General features: G+C 47.8%; 1 protein-coding gene across 5 annotated transcripts in view; it reads left to right on the plus strand.

Moving 5' to 3' along the window:
• The first annotated feature begins 9,881 nt into the window (after positions 1-9,881).
• Positions 9,882-18,994, plus strand: part of SORCS2 (sortilin related VPS10 domain containing receptor 2) — a 2,262,720-nt gene continuing 2,253,607 nt past the window's right edge. For 2 of the 5 annotated variants that reach the window (XM_085642464.1, XM_085642465.1), the window contains exon 1: positions 9,884-10,376. In XM_085642464.1, the coding sequence (XP_085498590.1) occupies positions 9,927-10,376 (450 nt within the window). In that variant the 5' untranslated portion in view covers positions 9,884-9,926. Of the gene's footprint in view, positions 10,377-18,994 lie in introns of all 5 variants that reach the window. The other 3 variants (XM_085642460.1, XM_085642463.1, XM_085642462.1) reach the window with 3 other exon arrangements.

Genomic DNA, 18,994 nt, shown 5'->3' on the forward strand with positions numbered 1-18,994 from the left:
GGTCTCGTAATGGGTAGGCGGGCAGAGCGTAAGCCTGCTCTAAGCCAATCCTGGTGCTGCTCCAGCACCAGGATTGGCTGAGAGGGGTCAGATGGGCTGCGCCTGTTCCAGTGAGTGAGTGTGTAGGCGGCGGCGCCAGAGGTAACGGACCTGAGGCGAGGCAGCGCGGACCCGGACCTGCTCAGGACAGGTAGGATTTTATTTTTTTTAAAAACACTCCCGCGCGACACCTCCACCCCCCCACACGACACGAGCCGCGACTGGGCACGAACATCGCAAGGAGCGGGAAGCACTGTCTGTGGCACAATTATGAGAATTATGCAGAGGAAGGGTCAGAAATCTACAATTACCTAATAGAACAACCCCTTCACTCAAAAACCTCATCTCTGTCCCTTCAATCCTTTGTTTAACTCTGTCTGGAGGAAATGCTCTTTTTTTTTTTTTTTTTTTACTATATGCACACTTGGTTTCACTGCTATAGAGGAGGCTTGATTAATTGGAGCCCCTCTCTCTCCCATTCACTTCGTGGCCTCTCTGTGTAGGAATCGCCACTAGGGGGCGGGAGACCTCTCTGAAGATCACAGTCTTCACTCCTGCTCTGCCTGAACCTGCAGGGCCTTGAACTTGCCCGGCCTGTTTTCTCTGGGTGTCGCTGCCTGTAACTTGCGACGCCAATAACAATAAGTCACCGTGCCTCCCCTGTCGACCTCTATTTCCCAGCAATGCCTCACAAACTGCTGATTGCGAGAGGGCAGGTGGGGGTTATAAAGATACCTCTCACGATACAATTGCTTCCGTGTCTAACTTGTTTGTGATATTACATATTACTATTATATATATCTAGAGTGCATGTGATAGTCTGTTTCTGAAAAAGCAGTGCGCACGTGCGCCTGTGTATGCAGATAGCTCAAGGGGGTAGGCCCCTGCTGCAGAGCCCTGCTTGTGGAATCGGGAGTGACACATTTCAGTTATGTCAAGCTTACGAGGTAGGTTTATGTTTCAATGTGTGTATGTAGATGCAAAACTTGTCATTAGGAAGTATTTCTGCGTATATCGTGGATTCTAGAATAGGTGTGGCCCATTGTCTTTCTAAATAAAATGTAACTCAAAAGTGTGGTCTAAACAACTTTTTTTAAATGATCAATATCTTCAGCATTTTTTCACCGCATCATGTAGAAAAATATCTACGGTGGCACTTCCAGGACTCTGGAAACTCGTGTTTCAGGAAATGACAACCCTTTTCATTGGAGACATTAGGAATAGTGTATTAATCACAAATGAGCAGTTCAAACTTGATTGCAAAATGATTGCTCTTCTGAAAATTCCAAGCTACTCTGGTTTACAGATTGAGTCTTTTGCTGACAGAAACTTTCCCCAAGGCAAAGTTACTTATTTCCATTTAAGTTGGCTTCCACTCTATGCCACTTCCACTAAGTTCATAAAAACAGAAGCACTTCATCATCTTGTCCTATTTTTTGTTTTCTCTGAGAGTGAGCCAAAATATTTATTGTTTAATACAACGTTTTAAACTTTTGCTATTAGTGGTGTAAATGTACAGCAGATAGTCTGCTGCGGAGAGTCCATTACAGGTACCGTTTTAGGGTTAGACCGAGGGTTTCATTGATGTGGGAAGGTGGGTGGGGAGGAGGCAACCATAGATGCAGAGTAAGATTGAAAACAACAAATGTATGCTTTCTTCTGAAATCTACTAAAAGCATACAATTCTGTATATTTGGTATTTACTCCCTTTGTGTGTTTTACAAAACTGAGAAAATAAGTTGAGAAAAGTTCACCTAGAAATGCAATCCTGAATTAAGCAAATGATTAACATTTTTAACACACTAATATGCTACAGTGCCTTAGATATGTGTTAATTGCCTCTTCCGTAGGTTTCTGCAGTGGCCCTTACGTGTATTGAATTGAATGTTTACAGGTCGATAACAGAACAGGGAAGCACTCGGACATGAGAGTGGCTGCTCTGATGGAATCATGATTCAGATTTAGGGACACAGACGCTCGTTGATCAAGAGCACGTTAGCAGTCACGCCAGCGATTTTGCTTTCAATATTCACATGAGGCAAGGTTGGATCAGGGTGTCAGCATATTTCCTCACAGTCGCAGCATAAAGAGTTGATTTTTTGTGTGTTTTATGCTGAATATTTGTAGAAGTCGTGGAGTAAGTAGAATATTTGTAGAAGCCAAAAATACCATGTACGTTGAAGCTGGCAGATTACTGGATCACAGACCCGGTACGATGGACCAAAAGCATGGACCCGGTCTACACATAGAGAACGTTCTACAAAAACGTGGAAAGTTAGAGATAAGTTTTATTTTATTTTATTTTATTACCGGGCCGCTCCCCCCCATGAACCCATGCTACTCTCCCTCCCCCACCACCCGTCATGCCGGCTGCGACTCCACACTCATGCTATGTACTGAATGCATGGGATAAACAGTGCCCTCATCAAAGACTATTCAAAAACCACTGCTGTGAACCCATATCTAGAATATGTATTCTATCAGCCTGTACTTTTATAGGTGACGTTTTGGCTGCGAAAATAATTACACTGCGATTATTATTTCCTGTATTCATGATTGTCAGATCTAAAAAATTGGTCGTCTTAGAACTAGCCTCCTGTTCCTGTCTCCGTGTCTTGCAGTGGTGTCCTGTGATCACCTTCGGTATATTTATTTAGTTTCTTGCCAATTTGTTGAGAGCCGGCGCGGCGGTAGTTTTACTGCGTTTGGGTGCAGGCGTGTGCAAGGCAGGGTCAGGACACAGAGTTCTGGCTGTTGGTATGGCAGGCACTGCATTCAGACAAGGCCATCGAGGTGCTGTACTCCCTCTCCCCTCCCCCCACCCCGTAAGCAGTATTTACACTCTTAAATTCGGCTCCTTGTTCTCTCACTCCATTGCGTTTCAATGGAAGCTTAGTATTTTCATTCTAAAATATGTTGTTATGATTCTGTTTTAATGTGACTTATAATAAATAAGATTATAATTTAACGAAATATCATATAATAATAAATATGTGGTGGCTTGGGGGTCAGGGTTCACCCCTTGCCCTATAACCCGGGCACAAGTTGCGGATTGGTTTGGGCATCTTTTACAGAGCCAGGTTACTCCAGTATTAAGTTGTACTTTGTGCTGTTTGTAGGTGAGTCCTTTTGGAGAGTGGCTGCTCAGGCTGCATGGAGGAGACCAGTGTAGTCTTTAGGGGTGGATTATAATTAGGGCTCCCGGTTGTATGCTATTGATTTATGTTTTCGTCTGTATTCATCCGTATTCAATGTTTGCCATCTTATCTGTATTTATTCATATTTATTTTGTGTTTGGAAAACACACGAAGTCATAAAATTGTGTTTTTAACATTTATTTAACATGCATTCATACTTTGATGCCTGTCTTGTTTGAGCAAAGAATGGGTGTGTTACTTGGAGGATTAGTGCTTGGGTGTGTGCTTGGGACATTAGTGCACAGGTGTGTTCCAAGAGCATTAATGCATAGGGTGTGGCTGGACCATTAGTGCACAGGTGTATGCCTGGAGCGCTAGTGCACAGGTGTGTGCGTGGAGCATTATTGCACAGGTGTGTTCTAGGAGCATTGGTGCACGGGTGCATTAGTGCATGGATGTGTGCCTAGGGCATTAGTACACTCCGAAGGTTATGAATGTTCCTAATTTTGTCTGAAAATGTAATGAAGAAACAGGATGGGGAACTCATTTTCTGGGGATGACTCTCTTTGTTAAGTGGGGAAACTGAGATTATAATGTTAATGCATTTTAGTTTCAGCAGGACTTCACCTAAGAACATACCCTCTGCAGTGGGCTCTATGTGTGTTTGCAGCTCTAGTCTCTGTGCTTCTCAAATTTGCTTGAAAATGCACCCTTTACCCACTTTTTTTTCAAAATCGAACCCCCTCTAAGGTGGTCGAGCTCGCTCGCTGCGCTCGCTCGCCACGGTGCACTCCGACAGAAAAGTTTACGCATCACCACTTTCAAATGTCACCATCCGCCACTGCTGACTTTGGTGGGGAAATGAGAGTTCCAATGGTGCTAATCGAGATTTGAATAGCGGGTGAGGTTGTGTAGGCCGGTGTTGCAGGGAGCGGCGCCAGCGCAGTGGGGGACAGTGGGCTGCGAGTCAGTCGTGGGATGTGCGCATGCACACAATGATAATGTGGCATAATTAGTGTGTGTACCGATTCCAACAGTGAGCGTTGTTGTGCACACACTGACTTTAGTGGCGAGATGCGGGCTACAGTGGTGCTAGTGAGGTTTTAAATATCGGGTGTTGTTGTGCAAACACATGTTCGAACGGAGATGAGAGGTACTGAACACTCGTAATTCCATGGTGAGTAGCACAGATTCTTTTTGTGTAGTGATTCCAGCTTTGAGTGGTGTGTGCACTGATACCATGAGGAGAGCTTGGGCGCTCTTGAGAGGACGCAGCTGTGTAGGTCTGGTGCACCGAGCGGGGAATTGGTGTAATTGGGGCGGGCTTTTCCATTTAACAGTAGGCTGCAAATCAGCCTTTGTCCCGAGGGGATGCAGTTATGTGGGTTTGTGTTGACCGGGCAGGGGATCGGTGATTAGGGTGGCGTTTTTCCATTCACTGCGATTTCATATTGGATTTCTTTGGGTGTGGTTGGTGGTGGCCGGATGCCCTTGCGTTTGGTTTGTCAGTGTCAGGATCACAGGGCATTGCGGAGATATAGCTAGGGAGAGGTGCCTCACAGTCGAACTGGCAGGGCAATGAAGGGACGGGCTGGCCAGGGATCAGCCACGTGGCATGCAGGTTGTGTCACGGTGGCGGGAGAACAGGATGTCTCAATAAATGAGGGTTGACGCTTTAGTTGTGTCGGTGATGTTTCCAGCAGACAGTGACTGGCCTGCCCGTAGGACAGCCACCTAGTCTGTGCACTGGTGCACTTTATTTCACAAATCGGCAAGATTTCCTCGCAGCTGCTTGTGTTTCTCGAAAAGGCTGCAATTTACTTAAGTATTACTTGGGGAAACTCTATCTTGCGATTGTGAATGAATGTAGAGGGAACCCTGACGTAGCGTAAATATTGATAGGCTGAAAACGGGTGTTTATGCAAATTGGTGGTAAATGACGGCGGGCATCAACAACTAGGCAGTTTGAGATGGGTGTCGACAGAGGGAGTCGTTGGTAAAGGTTCGAAGGGCAGAAGACGTGGCCTTAGGCTAGAGCGGTCGTCAGCGAAGCTGAAGAGCCGGGTTCAAATTTCGTCGGGAACGCTCAACATTGTGCGATTCTGGGCAAATCACTTAATTCCTCAATTTTTGTGTGTCCTTCTGTAACGCACTGGAGTTCGTGCGAGGTGCTCTGATACCCACATGGCTAATCGGTGGGTGGTAGTATTGGGACGGTGTGGCTAGTGAAGAAATCCGATTTGTCACATTGTTGAGATTGTGGAGGACCCCAGGTTGGTTTTCAAGTTTCAGCAGAGTCACGCAATATCTTGTGTTTCTGGGCAACTCACTTAATTCCTGCATTGTGTGTCCTGATACCCCAATTGATAATCGGGTTGGGTTGCCAGATTTTGATGACGTTGCTAGTGAGGACAGCGGAAATGGCACACCAATGAAATAGGGGAGAACCCTGTGTTGGGATGGAGTTCGGCATGGACGCTCAGCATGATCCACACATAAAATTAGGCGAATCATACCGGGATTTCAAAAAAGAACAGAGTCCATGTAATTGGCAGTACCCTGGTTACACAGTTGGTGCTCGCCATAAATGTTGCGACCCTTAGTTTACCACTGTGTCACGTATACAGAAGATTGATACGTTAAGGCATGTTCCGGACAAATTAAAACAAACCACTCAGGTTCTCGAATTCCTTGTTCACATCCCGGAATGGAGAGCAGTGGTAAACCAAGGGTCACAAAATTTATGGCGAGTACCAACTGTGTAATCAGGCTACTGCCAATTACATGGACTCTGTTCTTTTTCGAAATCCCGGTCTGATTCGCCTAATTTTATGTGTGGATCATCCTATACATTCTATATGATATTGTCATTTTTAAATCAATTCATTCCTCCACCTGTCCTTCATTAATTATAAACCATAAATCTGCTGGAATTATTACCAGAACAGAAGAGATTTGTACTTCAATGTTTTGGACGCTCATGTAGGTATTACCTTGTCCTGATGATGACCGATAATGTCTACAACGGTCGAAACGCCGTTGATGCATGATGTGGCCACAAGTGATGAAGGACGCATTGTTATGCACTGTGTTGTTTTAATCTTGTCCTGAACCCCTTTGTTTATATACAAACCCTTCCCTTTGCCACTTTTTTGATTACACACTGTATTGTTGATTTATTGTTTGTGTACTGTGTTTGAGCGTCATTGTCCTTTGTGTCTTAATATTTTTAATGAAATTAATACTACGTTTTCTATGAATTGATGTTTTGTTGTACATGGGCTTCATATATATATATATATCAAAAAACCAGGTTGCCTTGCATGAAAACGCCAACACAGTTGCCAATATCACCTCCGTTTATTGTGGGCAGAAGAAGCGCCATGTGCCCCACCAACAAAATTACCAATTGCCAAACATGTTTCGGGCTCCTGCCCTTGATCACTGGCGGTCAACACTGAGTCACGTCAGCTGTGCTGACTACATCACATTAACCCCGCCCTTCTGGGACTTCTTATCGCACATTGCATTCTGGGGTAAGTAGTCATTGCATAAGTGGGGCTGGTGGCAGGGAACACAACGCTGTCCACTGGTGTCTCAACCCACCAAACTGGCATTGACAACTCCTCGCAGCACCAAGATTGCAGGCGCTGCAGGTCCACTGTGTGTGTGGCGGGGCGTCTCCGCGGCGAGGCACGCCGCAAATTATTCCAAAAAACCAGGTTGCCTTGCATGAAAACGCCAACACAGTTGCCAATATCACCAGCGTTGTGTTCCCTGCCACCAGCCCCACTTGGGAAGCAAATTTTTAAACACGAGACTTTGTACAGCACCCACTTTGGATTATGCAATGACTACTTACCCCAGAATGCAATGTGCGATAAGAAGTCCCAGAAGGGCGGGGTTAATGTGATGTAGTCAGCACAGCTGACGTGACTCAGTGTTGACCGCCAGTGATCAAGGGCAGGAGCCCGAAACATGTTTGGCAGTTGGTAACTTTGTTGGTGGGGCACATGGCGCTTCTTCTGCCCACAATAAACGGAGGTGATATTGGCAACTATGTTGGCGTTTTCATGCAAGGCAACCTGGTTTTTTGGAATATATATAAATATATATTTTATTGTTTTTCTTTTTCTCTTTTTATCTTAATTGATTTGTATTTTTTATTTGAACAGTTTTATATAGCGCAGGCTAGACCCGAAGGTATCAGAGCGCTTCACATGAGGACATAGCATCAAAACATTTTTACATTGTTACATCAATTAGGGTTACAATTAACAATAAATGCTAGGGAAAGAAAGATGTGATCTTAACACAATAAGATAAGATATTAGAGCGTAACTTAACCAAGACTCATGTTATAGGAAAGGTGGAGGATAGAGGGGACAGATAGTCAGGATAGAGGCAGGTGGATAGGGCCAGGGGGATCTGAAGGGGGAAGGTACTCAGTGTGAACATAACAGTCAAATAGTTGAAGAGAAGAGATAGAGGAGCCATGAAGAACAGTGAAAAGCAATGTCCGAAGTCCGGCTGGATAGGTGACGGCCAAGGGGGTGAGCCAGAGCCAGGCTCCGCTATAGCTGCATGGGACAGCTCCACCGGGCAGCGGTCAAGGGTGTTCAGTCTCCACGGTTAAAAAAGACACAGTTTAAAGAAGAGAGCAGAATTACAGAAATTCGAAGCAGGGGATAAGGGAGAGACAGGGAGACGGGGAGAAACTGAACCCAAAGTCCGGCTGGGTAGGTGACGGGCAAGGGGATGAACCAAGGCCTATCTCCTCAATAGCTGAGCCGAGCAGCTCCACCGGGCGACGGACACAATGCTCAGACTCTGCTGTCCGGGCAATGATCATGTGCACTCAGAGAGTGACAGATTGGCGCAGGGGGAGTGAAAAACCATGGTCCGAAGGAAATTCCGATGCCATCTTGAGGACAGGCATCGTCCCTGTAGGGCTGAGCAATGAAAAGTTCATCTCGGGGAAAGAAATCACCACTGGCAGCCATATTAGGATCGGGCAGCCATCGGCCTTACCCTCGAGTGAACAAGGGCCCCCCTCCACACCAAACGTATACCAGGCACCACAGCACTCCATGGGGAAAGGATGGGCCCTGCCACCAGAGCCCACCTGGACGCATCACTCCTCACTCCTCACGGCAGGCCAGCACAGTAGAAGCTGCCATTTTGCCTCACGCTTGGGGGGGGGGGGGGGCGCTCACCTCTGCCCTCAGCTACTGGTGCCTTCGGGATCAAGAACAACCTGTCCAGCCCGTCCGCTGTGGCCGCGGCCACCCACCACACACTGCGGTCGGGCCACACAGGCGGATGGAGGCTGCAGATCCAGTGATCACGGGCTGCGCCCTCGGTGTAACTGATTCGCCTCAGCTGGGAACTTGATAGGGTAGCCCCCGATCTCGCCGCAAACCGGTGCAGTTTTCCGGGGGTTCGCTCCTGATGTTGCAGCCCCCGCACTTCTACGTCCGAACGTGGATCCGTTTGACCTGGGGCGCCATCTTGAGGCGCGATCGCCAGGGGAGGATTTTGCTGATAACACGGCAAAGCAGCCGCCGGGTGGATCGGCGGCCACAGCGGCAGACGCTCCTGATCGTCCGATGTCGGGAGTTAGCCCTTTCTGATGATTTAGTGGGACTCGAAGCGCCGCGCTAGGTTGTTGAGCGCGGGGTTTCCACGGAGCTTAAGCTCCGGACAGCCATGTTGGAATTGTTGGATTGTATTATTTTGTGTTTGATATATGTTATGTCACCATGAACCGCTGTTAGGATTACAGCATTTGCCCCGGTTCAGGTTTTCAGGGTAGCCTCTGTTGTCTATCACCAGTTTACAATCTAGGGCATGGGGCATCAGCCCCTGGTTTTTCCCTACGAGCTCCAATGGGCAGCCTGGTGGTGGAGGGGTGGACCCCTCAGGTGGCGGGCAAGGACCAGATGGCAGGGGCTCACCTCTCAAGGACGCAGGTGGGTTGCGTCTTGTGTGGTTCTCAGTTGAGGGCGCGAGCTAGTAGACCCCTTAGTGCTGGAGCGATAGAGAACATTCTTTGTCGATAAATTAAGTTCTGTCATTTCTACTGATAAATTTTGAAGTTATGATCAACATAAATGAAAATATCGGTCAGTGATCAAAATTGATAAAATCTATGTCGTATGAAATTTGAATATTATTGATGATATATCATGTTTATATGTGATGGTTTATAATAAACATGGCCTCTTTTACCCACAGCTCTGGTCGTCAAGTCTTGATTTGTGGGGTCTGATAGGGGCGGGCCGGGACCAACCTTGGGGGTCCGGGTCTTATCACCCAAACTGACAGCAGTCGCAGGCCAAGCTGAGGTGTGGCCGATTCTGACCACTGGCTTGAAATCTCTGAATGTAAAAACTGGACTCAGGTGGTGAGAATGTTCTTCACCTTCAGTTATCAGCCTGCCAGTGGGCCAAGTCCTGGAACACGGGACAACATATTGTATAGACCCTAGACGAATATATACTTTCTACGGGGAATCTCTCTTCCAATATTAAACGTAGTAGTTTGGCACTAGAACAATAAAAATCTGATTTAAAAGCGAGGCTCAGTTTAGTTGCCGAAAATCTGAAGAAAGTTGTGTTTTAATAACCCTGTCCCGTGGCATCCTATATTAAGCCTTGGCTCCAAGGGTCTTCTGACTGAATGAATGAATGGTGGGTTGCTGGCAGCCTCCAGCTGTGAGGAGGGTGCAGTGACTCCCGTGACCGGTAGATGGCGCCGCGGGCTCGGAGCGCACGGGGCGGACCGGCCGCTGTCCCCACTCCCAGCATCGGGTGCTGTGAGTGCAGCCTCCTCCCCGAGCTCTCTCGGGTGCCGAGCCCAGAGCATCCTCTCATCTCCAACACCGCCGGAGCCAGGGCGAGCATGGAGCCTCCGCGAGGAGCAGCGCTCCGCCGGCCTCTGTCGCTGCTGCTACTGCTTCTGGGGACCACGGCCGCCGCGGGGGGCCGGGCGCCGGTGGCACGGAGAGCGCTGCCGGGGAGCCCGGGACCGCGGGAGCCGCTCGGCTCGGAGCGCTGGGCGGAGAGCGTGGACAGCCGGCACCCGCGCCTCCGGAGGGAGCCCCGAGGACAGGTCTCGCTGATCAGCACCTCCTTCGTGCTTAAGGGAGACGCGTCGCACAACCAGGCGATGGTGCACTGGACGGGCGAGAACAGCAGCGTAAGTCACCACTTGTGTCCCGCGGGGTATAGGAGGTTGGAGGTGTGTGCACCGTTGGATGTTAGAATAGTTGGCGCTAAAGGTGGGAATACTATCAGAGCTGCGAGCGCTAATACTGTGAGTAATTAGTGGCGAGAATAATTAGAGGTGTGAGCACTACTGGATTAGTGGGCACAATTGGAGGCGCGAGCACAGTTGGATGTTAGAATAGTGGGCGCTAGAGGTGGGACTACTGTCAGAGCTGTGAGCGCCATTAGTGTGAGCACTACTGGACGTCAGTGAGCGCTAGAGGTGTGAACACAATTAGAGGCGTGCGCACTATTGGGCGTGGGGATAGTGAGCAGTAGTACATCTTATTAGAGCTGTAAGCGCTAGAGGTGTGGACACAATTCGATGCTGGAGCTCTGTGGGGCCTGCGAATAGTGAGCGGTAGTACATCCTATCAGAGCTGTGAGCGCTAGAGGCGTGCACACAATTAGAGGCGTGGGTGCTGTTATATGGTAGTATGGTGAGCAGTAGAGGCGTGAGCACTGTTGGGCGTGAGAATAGTGAGCGCTAGTACATCCTATCAGAGCTGTGTGCGCTAGAGGTGTGGATACAATTAGAGGCGTGCGTGATATTAGATGGTAGTATGGTGAGCACTGTTGGGCGTGAGAATAGTGAGCGCTAGTACATCCTTTCAGAGCTGTGTGCGCTAGAGGTGTGGATACAATTAGAGGCGTGCGTGATATTAGATGGTAGTATGGTGAGCACTGTTGGGCGTGAGAATAGTGAGCGGTAGTACATCCTATCAGAGCTGTGAACGCTAGAGGAGTGCACACACTTAGAGGCGTGGGTGCTGTTAGATTGTAGTGTGGTCAGCACTAGAGGCGTGAGCACTGTTGGGCGTGAGAATAGTGAGCGGTAGTACATCCTATCAGAGCTGTGAACGCTAGAGGAGTGCACACACTTAGAGGCGTGGGTGCTGTTAGATTGTAGTGTGGTCAGCACTAGAGGCGTGAGCACTGTTGGGCGTGAGAATAGTGAGCGGTAGTACATCCTATCAGAGCTGTGAACGCTAGAGGAGTGCACACACTTAGAGGCGTGGGTGCTGTTAGATTGTAGTGTGGTCAGCACTAGAGGCGTGAGCACTGTTGGGCGTGAGAATAGTGAGCGGTAGTACATCCTATCAGAGCTGTGAACACTGGAGGCGTGCACACAATTAGAAGCGTGGGTGCTGTTAGATTGTAGTGTGGTCAGCACTAGAGGCGTGAGCACTGTTGGGCGTGAGAATAGTGAGCGGTAGTACATCCTATCAGAGCTGTGAGCGCTAGAGGAGTGCACACACTTAGAGGCGTGCGTGATATTAGATGGTGATATGGGCAGCACTAGAGGCGTGAGGTTATGTTTGCTGGAGGTCTGAACGTTATTGAATGCTAGAGGTGTGTGTATTATTTGTGGTGTACGTACTACTGGATGGTAAATGTCTGAGAAACATCACAGCTGCTAATGCTTTCGGTGTGAGTAATATCAGCGTTTTAAGTGCTATTGGATTTTAGACCCACGAGTGAGCACTAAAGGTATTAGTACAATTACAGTGGCAAGTGCTAGAGATGTGTGCACTCTGTCTTCTAGTGATAGTGGTGTGAGCTGTTATTGGTGTAAGCATAATGGTATGTTAGAACTGAGTGCTAGAGATGTGAGCACTATTAGTAATATTGGTGTGAGTTCTGGCAGTAGTGTAAACACTATGGCATGTTAAAACCATGCTAGAGATGTGAGCACTATCAGAGCTGTTAGTGCTAGAGGTGTGAGCACTATCAGAGCTGATAGTGGTGTGAGTTCTGTTAGTAGTGTAAGCACTATGGCATTTTAAAACGGTGCTAGAGATGTGAGCACTATCAGAGCTGTTAGTGCTAGAGGTGTGAGCACTATCAGAGCTGATAGTGGTGTGAGTTCTGTTAGTAGTGTAAGCACTATGGCATTTTAAAACAGTGCTAGAGATGTGAGCACTATCAGAGCTGTTGGTGATAGTGGTGTGAATTCTGTTAGTGTAAGCATTATTGCATGTTAACACGGAGTGCTAGAGCTGTTAGTGATAGTGGTGTGAGTTCTGTTAGTAGTGTAAGCGCTGTGGCATGTTAAAACAGCACTAGAGATGTGAACACTATATGAGCTGTTGGTGATAGTGGTGTTAGTTCTGTTAGTGTAAGCATTATTGCATGTTAGCATGGAGTGCTAGAGCTGTTGGTGATAGTGGTGTGAGTTCTGTTAGTAGTGTAAGCACTATGGCATTTTAAAACGGTGCTAGAGATGTGAGCACTATCAGAGCTGTTAGTGCTAGAGGTGTGAGCACTATCAGAGCTGATAGTGGTGTGAGTTCTGTTAGTAGTGTAAGCACTATGGCATTTTAAAACGGTGCTAGAGATGTGAGCACTATCAGAGCTGTTAGTGCTAGAGGTGTGAGCACTATCAGAGCTGATAGTGGTGCGAGTTCTGTTATTAGTGTAAGCACTCTGGCATTTTAAAACAGTGCTAGAGGTGTGAGCACTATCAGAGCTGTTGGTGATAGTGGTGTGAGTTCTGTTAGTGTAAGCATTATTGCATGTTAGCATGGAGTGCTAGAGCTGTTGGTGATAGTGGTGTGAGTTCTGTTAGTAGTGTAAGCACTATGGCATTTTAAAACGGTGCTAGAGATGTGAGCACTATCAGAGCTGTTAGTGGTGTGAGTTCTGTTAGTAGTGTAAGCACTATGGCATTTTAAAACGGTGCTAGAGATGTGAGCACTATCAGAGCTGTTAGTGGTGTGAGTTCTGTTAGTAGTGTAAGCACTATGGCATTTTAAAACAGTGCTAGAGATGTGAACACTATCAGAGCTGTTGGTGATAGTGGTGTGAATTCTGTTAGTGTAAGCATTATTGCATGTTAACACGGAGTGCTAGAGCTGTTAGTGATAGTGGTGTGAGTTCTGTTAGTAGTGTAAGCACTATGGCATTTTAAAACGGTGCTAGAGGTGTGAGCACTATCAGAGCTGTTGGTGATAGTGGTGTGAGTTCTGTTAGTGTAAGCATTATTGCATGTTAGCATGGAGTGCTAGAGCTGTTGGTGATAGTGGTGTGAGTTCTGTTAGTAGTGTAAGCACTATGGCATTTTAAAACGGTGCTAGAGATGTGAGCACTATCAGAGCTGTTAGTGGTGCGAGTTCTGTTAGTAGTGTAAGCACTATGGCATTTTAAAACGGTGCTAGAGATGTGAGCACTATCAGAGCTGTTAGTGGTGTGAGTTCTGTTAGTAGTGTAAGCACTATGGCATTTTAAAACAGTGCTAGAGATGTGAACACTATCAGAGCTGTTGGTGATAGTGGTGTGAATTCTGTTAGTGTAAGCATTATTGCATGTTAACACGGAGTGCTAGAGCTGTTAGTGATAGTGGTGTGAGTTCTGTTAGTAGTGTAAGCACTATGGCATTTTAAAACGGTGCTAGAGGTGTGAGCACTATCCGAGCTGATAGTGGTGCGAGTTCTGTTAGTAGTGTAAGCACTCTGGCATTTTAAAACAGTGCTAGAGGTGTGAGCACTATCAGAGCTGTTGGTGATAGTGGTGTTAGTTCTGTTAGTGTAAGCATTGTTGCATGTTAACATGGAGTGCTAGAGCTGTTGGTGATAGTGGTGTGAGTTCTGTTAGTAGTGTAAGCACTATGGCATTTTAAAACCGTGCTAGAGATGTGAACTCTATATGAGCTGTTGGTGATAGTGGTGTGAGTTCTGTTAGTGTAAGCATTATTGCATGTTAGCATGGAGTGCTAGAGCTCTTAGTGATAGTGATGTGTGTTTTGTTAGTAGTGTAAGCACTATGGCATTCTAAAACAGTGCTAGAGATGTGAACACTATCAGAGCTGTTGGTGATAGTGGTGTGAGTTCTGTTAGTAGTGTAAGCGCTGTGGCATGTTAGACTAAGTGCTAGACATGTGAGCACTAACAGAGCTTTGCTCATGGAGGTGGGAGCAGTGAGGGTTTCTGGTGTGAAGGTATGCTTGCGGGAAGTGTGCTATCGAGTGTCAGGGGTTTGAGTGGTTGGCAGTGAATGATCGCTCTGTGAATGAAACTTAAAGTGCTCATGAATGCTAGACGCGTGAGTGCTAGAGATGTGAGCACTAACTGAGCTTTGGTCATGGAAGTGTGAACAGTGAGGGTTTCTGGTGTGAAGGTATGCTTGCGGGAAGTGTGCTATCGAATGTCAGGGGTTTGAGTGGTTGGCAGTGAATGATCGCTCTGTGAATGAAAGTGCTCATGAATGCTAGACGCGTGAGTGCTAGAGACGGAACATTGGGGAGTGCTGATGTGTGACTTCTATACACCAGTGTTAGTTTACATTTGGTGAGGGGAGTGCTGCAGGAGTGACGCCTCAATGTGTGAGTAGTGTAGGTGTAAGCACTAGTAAATCTTAGCGGTGCTCGTGATGAATTAATAGTAGGTGTGAAAGTCATTCCGTGCCTCGGCTATGTGCGAGTGACAAACTGCGACTCTCTGATGTGTTTGTTCAAACAAGAGGTGTGAGCACTCGTGTGAGTATCAATAAGGGTCATGTGCTCACTAGACGCACAAGGGCTACAGGCAAGGGTCACAGTGAGAGTTAGGTGTGAACACCACGTGTCAGTGCTAGTGAGTTCAAGAGTTGTGAGTGCTTGTATGATCAGTCTGAGCGCTAGGTGGTGAATGCTAGTGCTAGTGAGTTCAAGAGTTGTGAGTGCTCGTATGATCAGTCTGAGCGCTAGGTGGTGAATGCTAGTGCTAGTGAGTTCAAGAGTTGTGAGTGCTTGTATGATCAGTCTGAGCGCTAGGTGGTGAATGCTAGTGAGTTCAAGAGGTGTGAGTGCTTGTATGATCAGTCTGAGCGCTAGGTGGTGAATGCTAGTGAGTTCAAGAGGTGTGAGTGCTTGTATGATCAGTCTGAGCGCTAGGTGGTGAATGCTAGTGAGTTCAAGAGGTGTGAGTGCTTGTATGATCAGTCTGAGTGCTAGGTGGTGAATGCTAGTGAGTTCAAGAGTTGTGAGTGCTCGTATGATCAGTCTGAGCGCTAGGTGGTGAATGCTAGTGAGTTCAAGAGTTGTGAGTGCTCGTATGATCAGTCTGAGCGCTAGGTGGTGAATGCTAGTGAGTGCTATATATGTTAATACCGGAAGTGCGATCGATATAGTTGCTATAAATGCAAGGGATCCTGGTGGCATGATCAGTTGGTGACGGAGACGTGAGCGCCTAAGTGTGAGTGATAGTGCCTTCTCGGGTGTAAATGCTAGAAGTGCAAGGCACGATTCCCTGGAGCTGCTGCACACGCTGAGGTCCCCAGTCGAATCCCTGGGAGCATTGGAGGTGTGAGCGCTAGACGTGTAAGCTCTAGACGTTTGAGCGCTAGTTTCTAGAAGCACGAATACGAGTGAGCGTCAGAGGTGGGGGTGCTCGTAAGCGCTACATGTGTGGCTGCCTTAGGTTAGAGCGCTACGCTCTTAGGCGCTGGGCCTGCAGCACCCGCCATGCTCCACCACACGTCCTTAGGAGACCTCTGGCTTTACGAGGACCCCGCCAGACAGCTCCCTCCGCTGGGAGCAGCACACACTGCGCAAGCATCGCGCTATGCGATGTGATCCAACCCGCTCTTTGTGTGCATATCGCTGCTATTTTGTGACTCTCCATGCAACAACTGCACGACTATGGCACGCGCTGTCTCCTTACCGTACTTTAAGCGCCTCAACTTTTTCGAAAGTGAATTTGTCAACGATTGTATTCACGTGCACTTGGCTGTCGCGTTTATCAAGATCAACATATGTCCATGCGTGCAGTGTGTTAGAATCCGTGTCTGCACCTGGTCATGTGTACTGAAATATCCAGAATTGGACCCCTTTTTGGGCTGTCTTTCGGTTTACCTGTCGTGTAAAGTCCTCCTCTCACTATATCATAACTCAGACAGGGAGCTTACAAAAATGTGTCTGGTCTCGATGAATGTTTGGATAAGTGGTGCTACAAAAAATGTGATCTGTGGCAGTAAGGATGACAAATTACTTCAGGTTAAAAGGGCGCTGTACTCTACGGTCATTTAACAAATCGGTGTATTCTGGGAGCTGTATTCTTGTTGAGAATAAATGGACCCAACCGTATTGGAGCACAAAAAACAACGATATTTAAACGAACGCGCCAGGATATCGTTTGGAAAGCTCTTTGTCGCCCCCTGTGTCAGACTGCGGATTCGGCAGACCGACCTGTGAAATATATATATTTTTTTAATCATCGATGCGCACCTAGAGCGGGTTGCTGCTGATGAAAAGTGAATGGCTTGTTATTTTAAAGGAACAGACGCCACCACTTCAAGACGAGGCGAGATTGTGTCAATGATCGAGAAATGCAAGCCATTAATATCACTCCTGTCTTGTATCCATCAGCGGTGCAGGCGGCTCGTTCTTTTGAAAACTCCCTGGCGGCCATTGGCCCGCATAACGTCTAGCAACGCACCTGTTGTTCCAGAAATACCAACGCCAGCGCCGCCGAACAGATACCATGACAGATATGCGCGCCAGGGCGGAGGTCACTGCGAGGTGAGGGCTGCAGTTTCTATCCTGTCCTAAAGAGGGAGCAAGTGTTGGCTCTGCCTGCCACAGACAGGTTGTGATGTGACGCCCTAGATCACGTGCAGGGGTTAATCGAGTCAATGAGGACTGAAGTCCTGGGTCACTCAAGTGAAGTGTGATAAGAATAAACCTAGGCTGTGCTCAAGTTATGCTACACACAAAGTGATGTCCCAAAAAGTTATGGCAAGCCCTATAACATCCCTCTTTTTTTATTTTTAACAAGAATGGGCTTCTAGTCAAAGCTAGGATACCACCTATGTTGACCTTTGTATTTGAAACAAGCAACATTTAATTGCATGTTTACCTGTTGTAAGTCAAGTAGCGTTTTCCCTTGTGAATGTAGGCCATCTTGTCTGTTAGCATAGTGTGTCCATTTTCAATTGTTTTCATTTTCTATGATGAAATAAAATATGCTGGGTGTATTTGTAGGATATTGTGGCAGGTTGTTAATTGCCAGAGATGGCTATTGGGCACGTGCCTCGCGGGCAGCTTTTAGCCGCGTCAATCACTCCATTTAACACCGTTAAAAGCTCTTTAGAAAACAGGCCCTCCGGTAATAGTTAATGGGATTGGAGAGGAAACTTCCCTCCATGCTATTTTCCTGGTATACCTTCTGGGCCCACTGCAAACGGGTCAGCGCCCCCTCCTCCCTCAGCATCGGACAGAAGCTTCCATCGGTGCAGCAAGTGCAGTGGCACCGGAGTCCACTGAACCCCGATTATTGCTGGTTATTCAATCCGCAGACAGTGGGTCCATTTCAATTGGTGCAGCTAGTGCAGTGACACCGGGGCCCACTGAACCCTGATTGTTCAATCGGCAGCCAGGGTGACCATTTCCTTCCTTACCATGGGGCCAAATGACACACCCGCTACGCTTGTGAGAAGAGGGCGACGTCCTCTCTCCTTAAAAAGTACACGCGTCCACCTGCGCTCCCTCACCCGCCACTTGTGCCATAGAGTCACCTCACTAAGATATGACGAGGCTTCCCTCGAGGCTCATGTGCAGTGCCTGGCCCAGTGACGTGGACAGGGCGCCGGGGCCGGTGTCCCTGCTTGTGTCCATCATAGGCTGCACTAGTTCTAGATAAGACGGTTGGAGTTTAATCACCTCGCCTCACTCTGGCACAATGCTCCTCTCAGTGTGAGCAGAGGGGGTGCAGTTTATTCACAACCACCGAGAAAGAAAGGGATGAAGCAGGCCAGGCAGGCGTAGAGTTCCTGTCTGCGTCCCACGGTGGACTGTATAGATTCCTAGATTTGATGGGTGGGCTGTAATTTATTCTCCTCACTCTGAGTCGGTGATGTTTCTCCTCATTGTGAGGCGAAGCAACAAAAGACAACCTTTATTCAATAAGGTTTTGGGGGCCTTTCTACAGAATAGTTCTCCGTTTGATGGTTGTGTTTGGATTCCCCTCTGAAATGTAAGCCTGTTCTTAGTTAGATTAGTGGTGTAGTTTCTAACCAGTCCCGTAGAGGGCGCCAAATCATTGAACCAGCGCATGCTGCAGTAAAGTCCTTGATGTGGTGGCTTTTAATCAGTTCACCTCTCGTGAAGCTGCACTGACTGTGACCTCAGAGTATTTTCTACCCGGTCCTGTATTGGTGGCAGGCTTTAGGACCCTGCTTGCCAGTGATCCAGTCCTATGTTTAATCGATTCTCCTCATCATCCATCGCCCCGCAGTCTTATTTTGCGATCACGTGTGTGAAACGCTTTGACGAGCCCTGACGGGAGAAGGAGGCGCCCGAGCGTGGATGTAAACTGATTAAAACTACCGGCTAAGCGGGTGGGAGTAGCTCATAGCGCCGCTCCTGCCGGATTGCGTGGTTTGTTTAACTCTTGTCAGCTGCGATGGGGGGATTCAGTGACGGCTCCAGAAGATGGCGTCACGGCGCCCTGGAATGCTGGCCCGGTGTAAACCACGCGAGCCATACCAGGCTTCTCACACTTCGGCGTCACTGCTCTCTGGAATGCTGACCCGGTGTTAAGCACGCGAGCCATACATACCAGGCTTCTCACACTT

Source organism: Triturus cristatus, chromosome 2_2 (genome assembly GCF_964204655.1).
Source record: "Triturus cristatus chromosome 2_2, aTriCri1.1, whole genome shotgun sequence".
Classification (NCBI taxonomy): domain Eukaryota; kingdom Metazoa; phylum Chordata; class Amphibia; order Caudata; family Salamandridae; genus Triturus; species Triturus cristatus.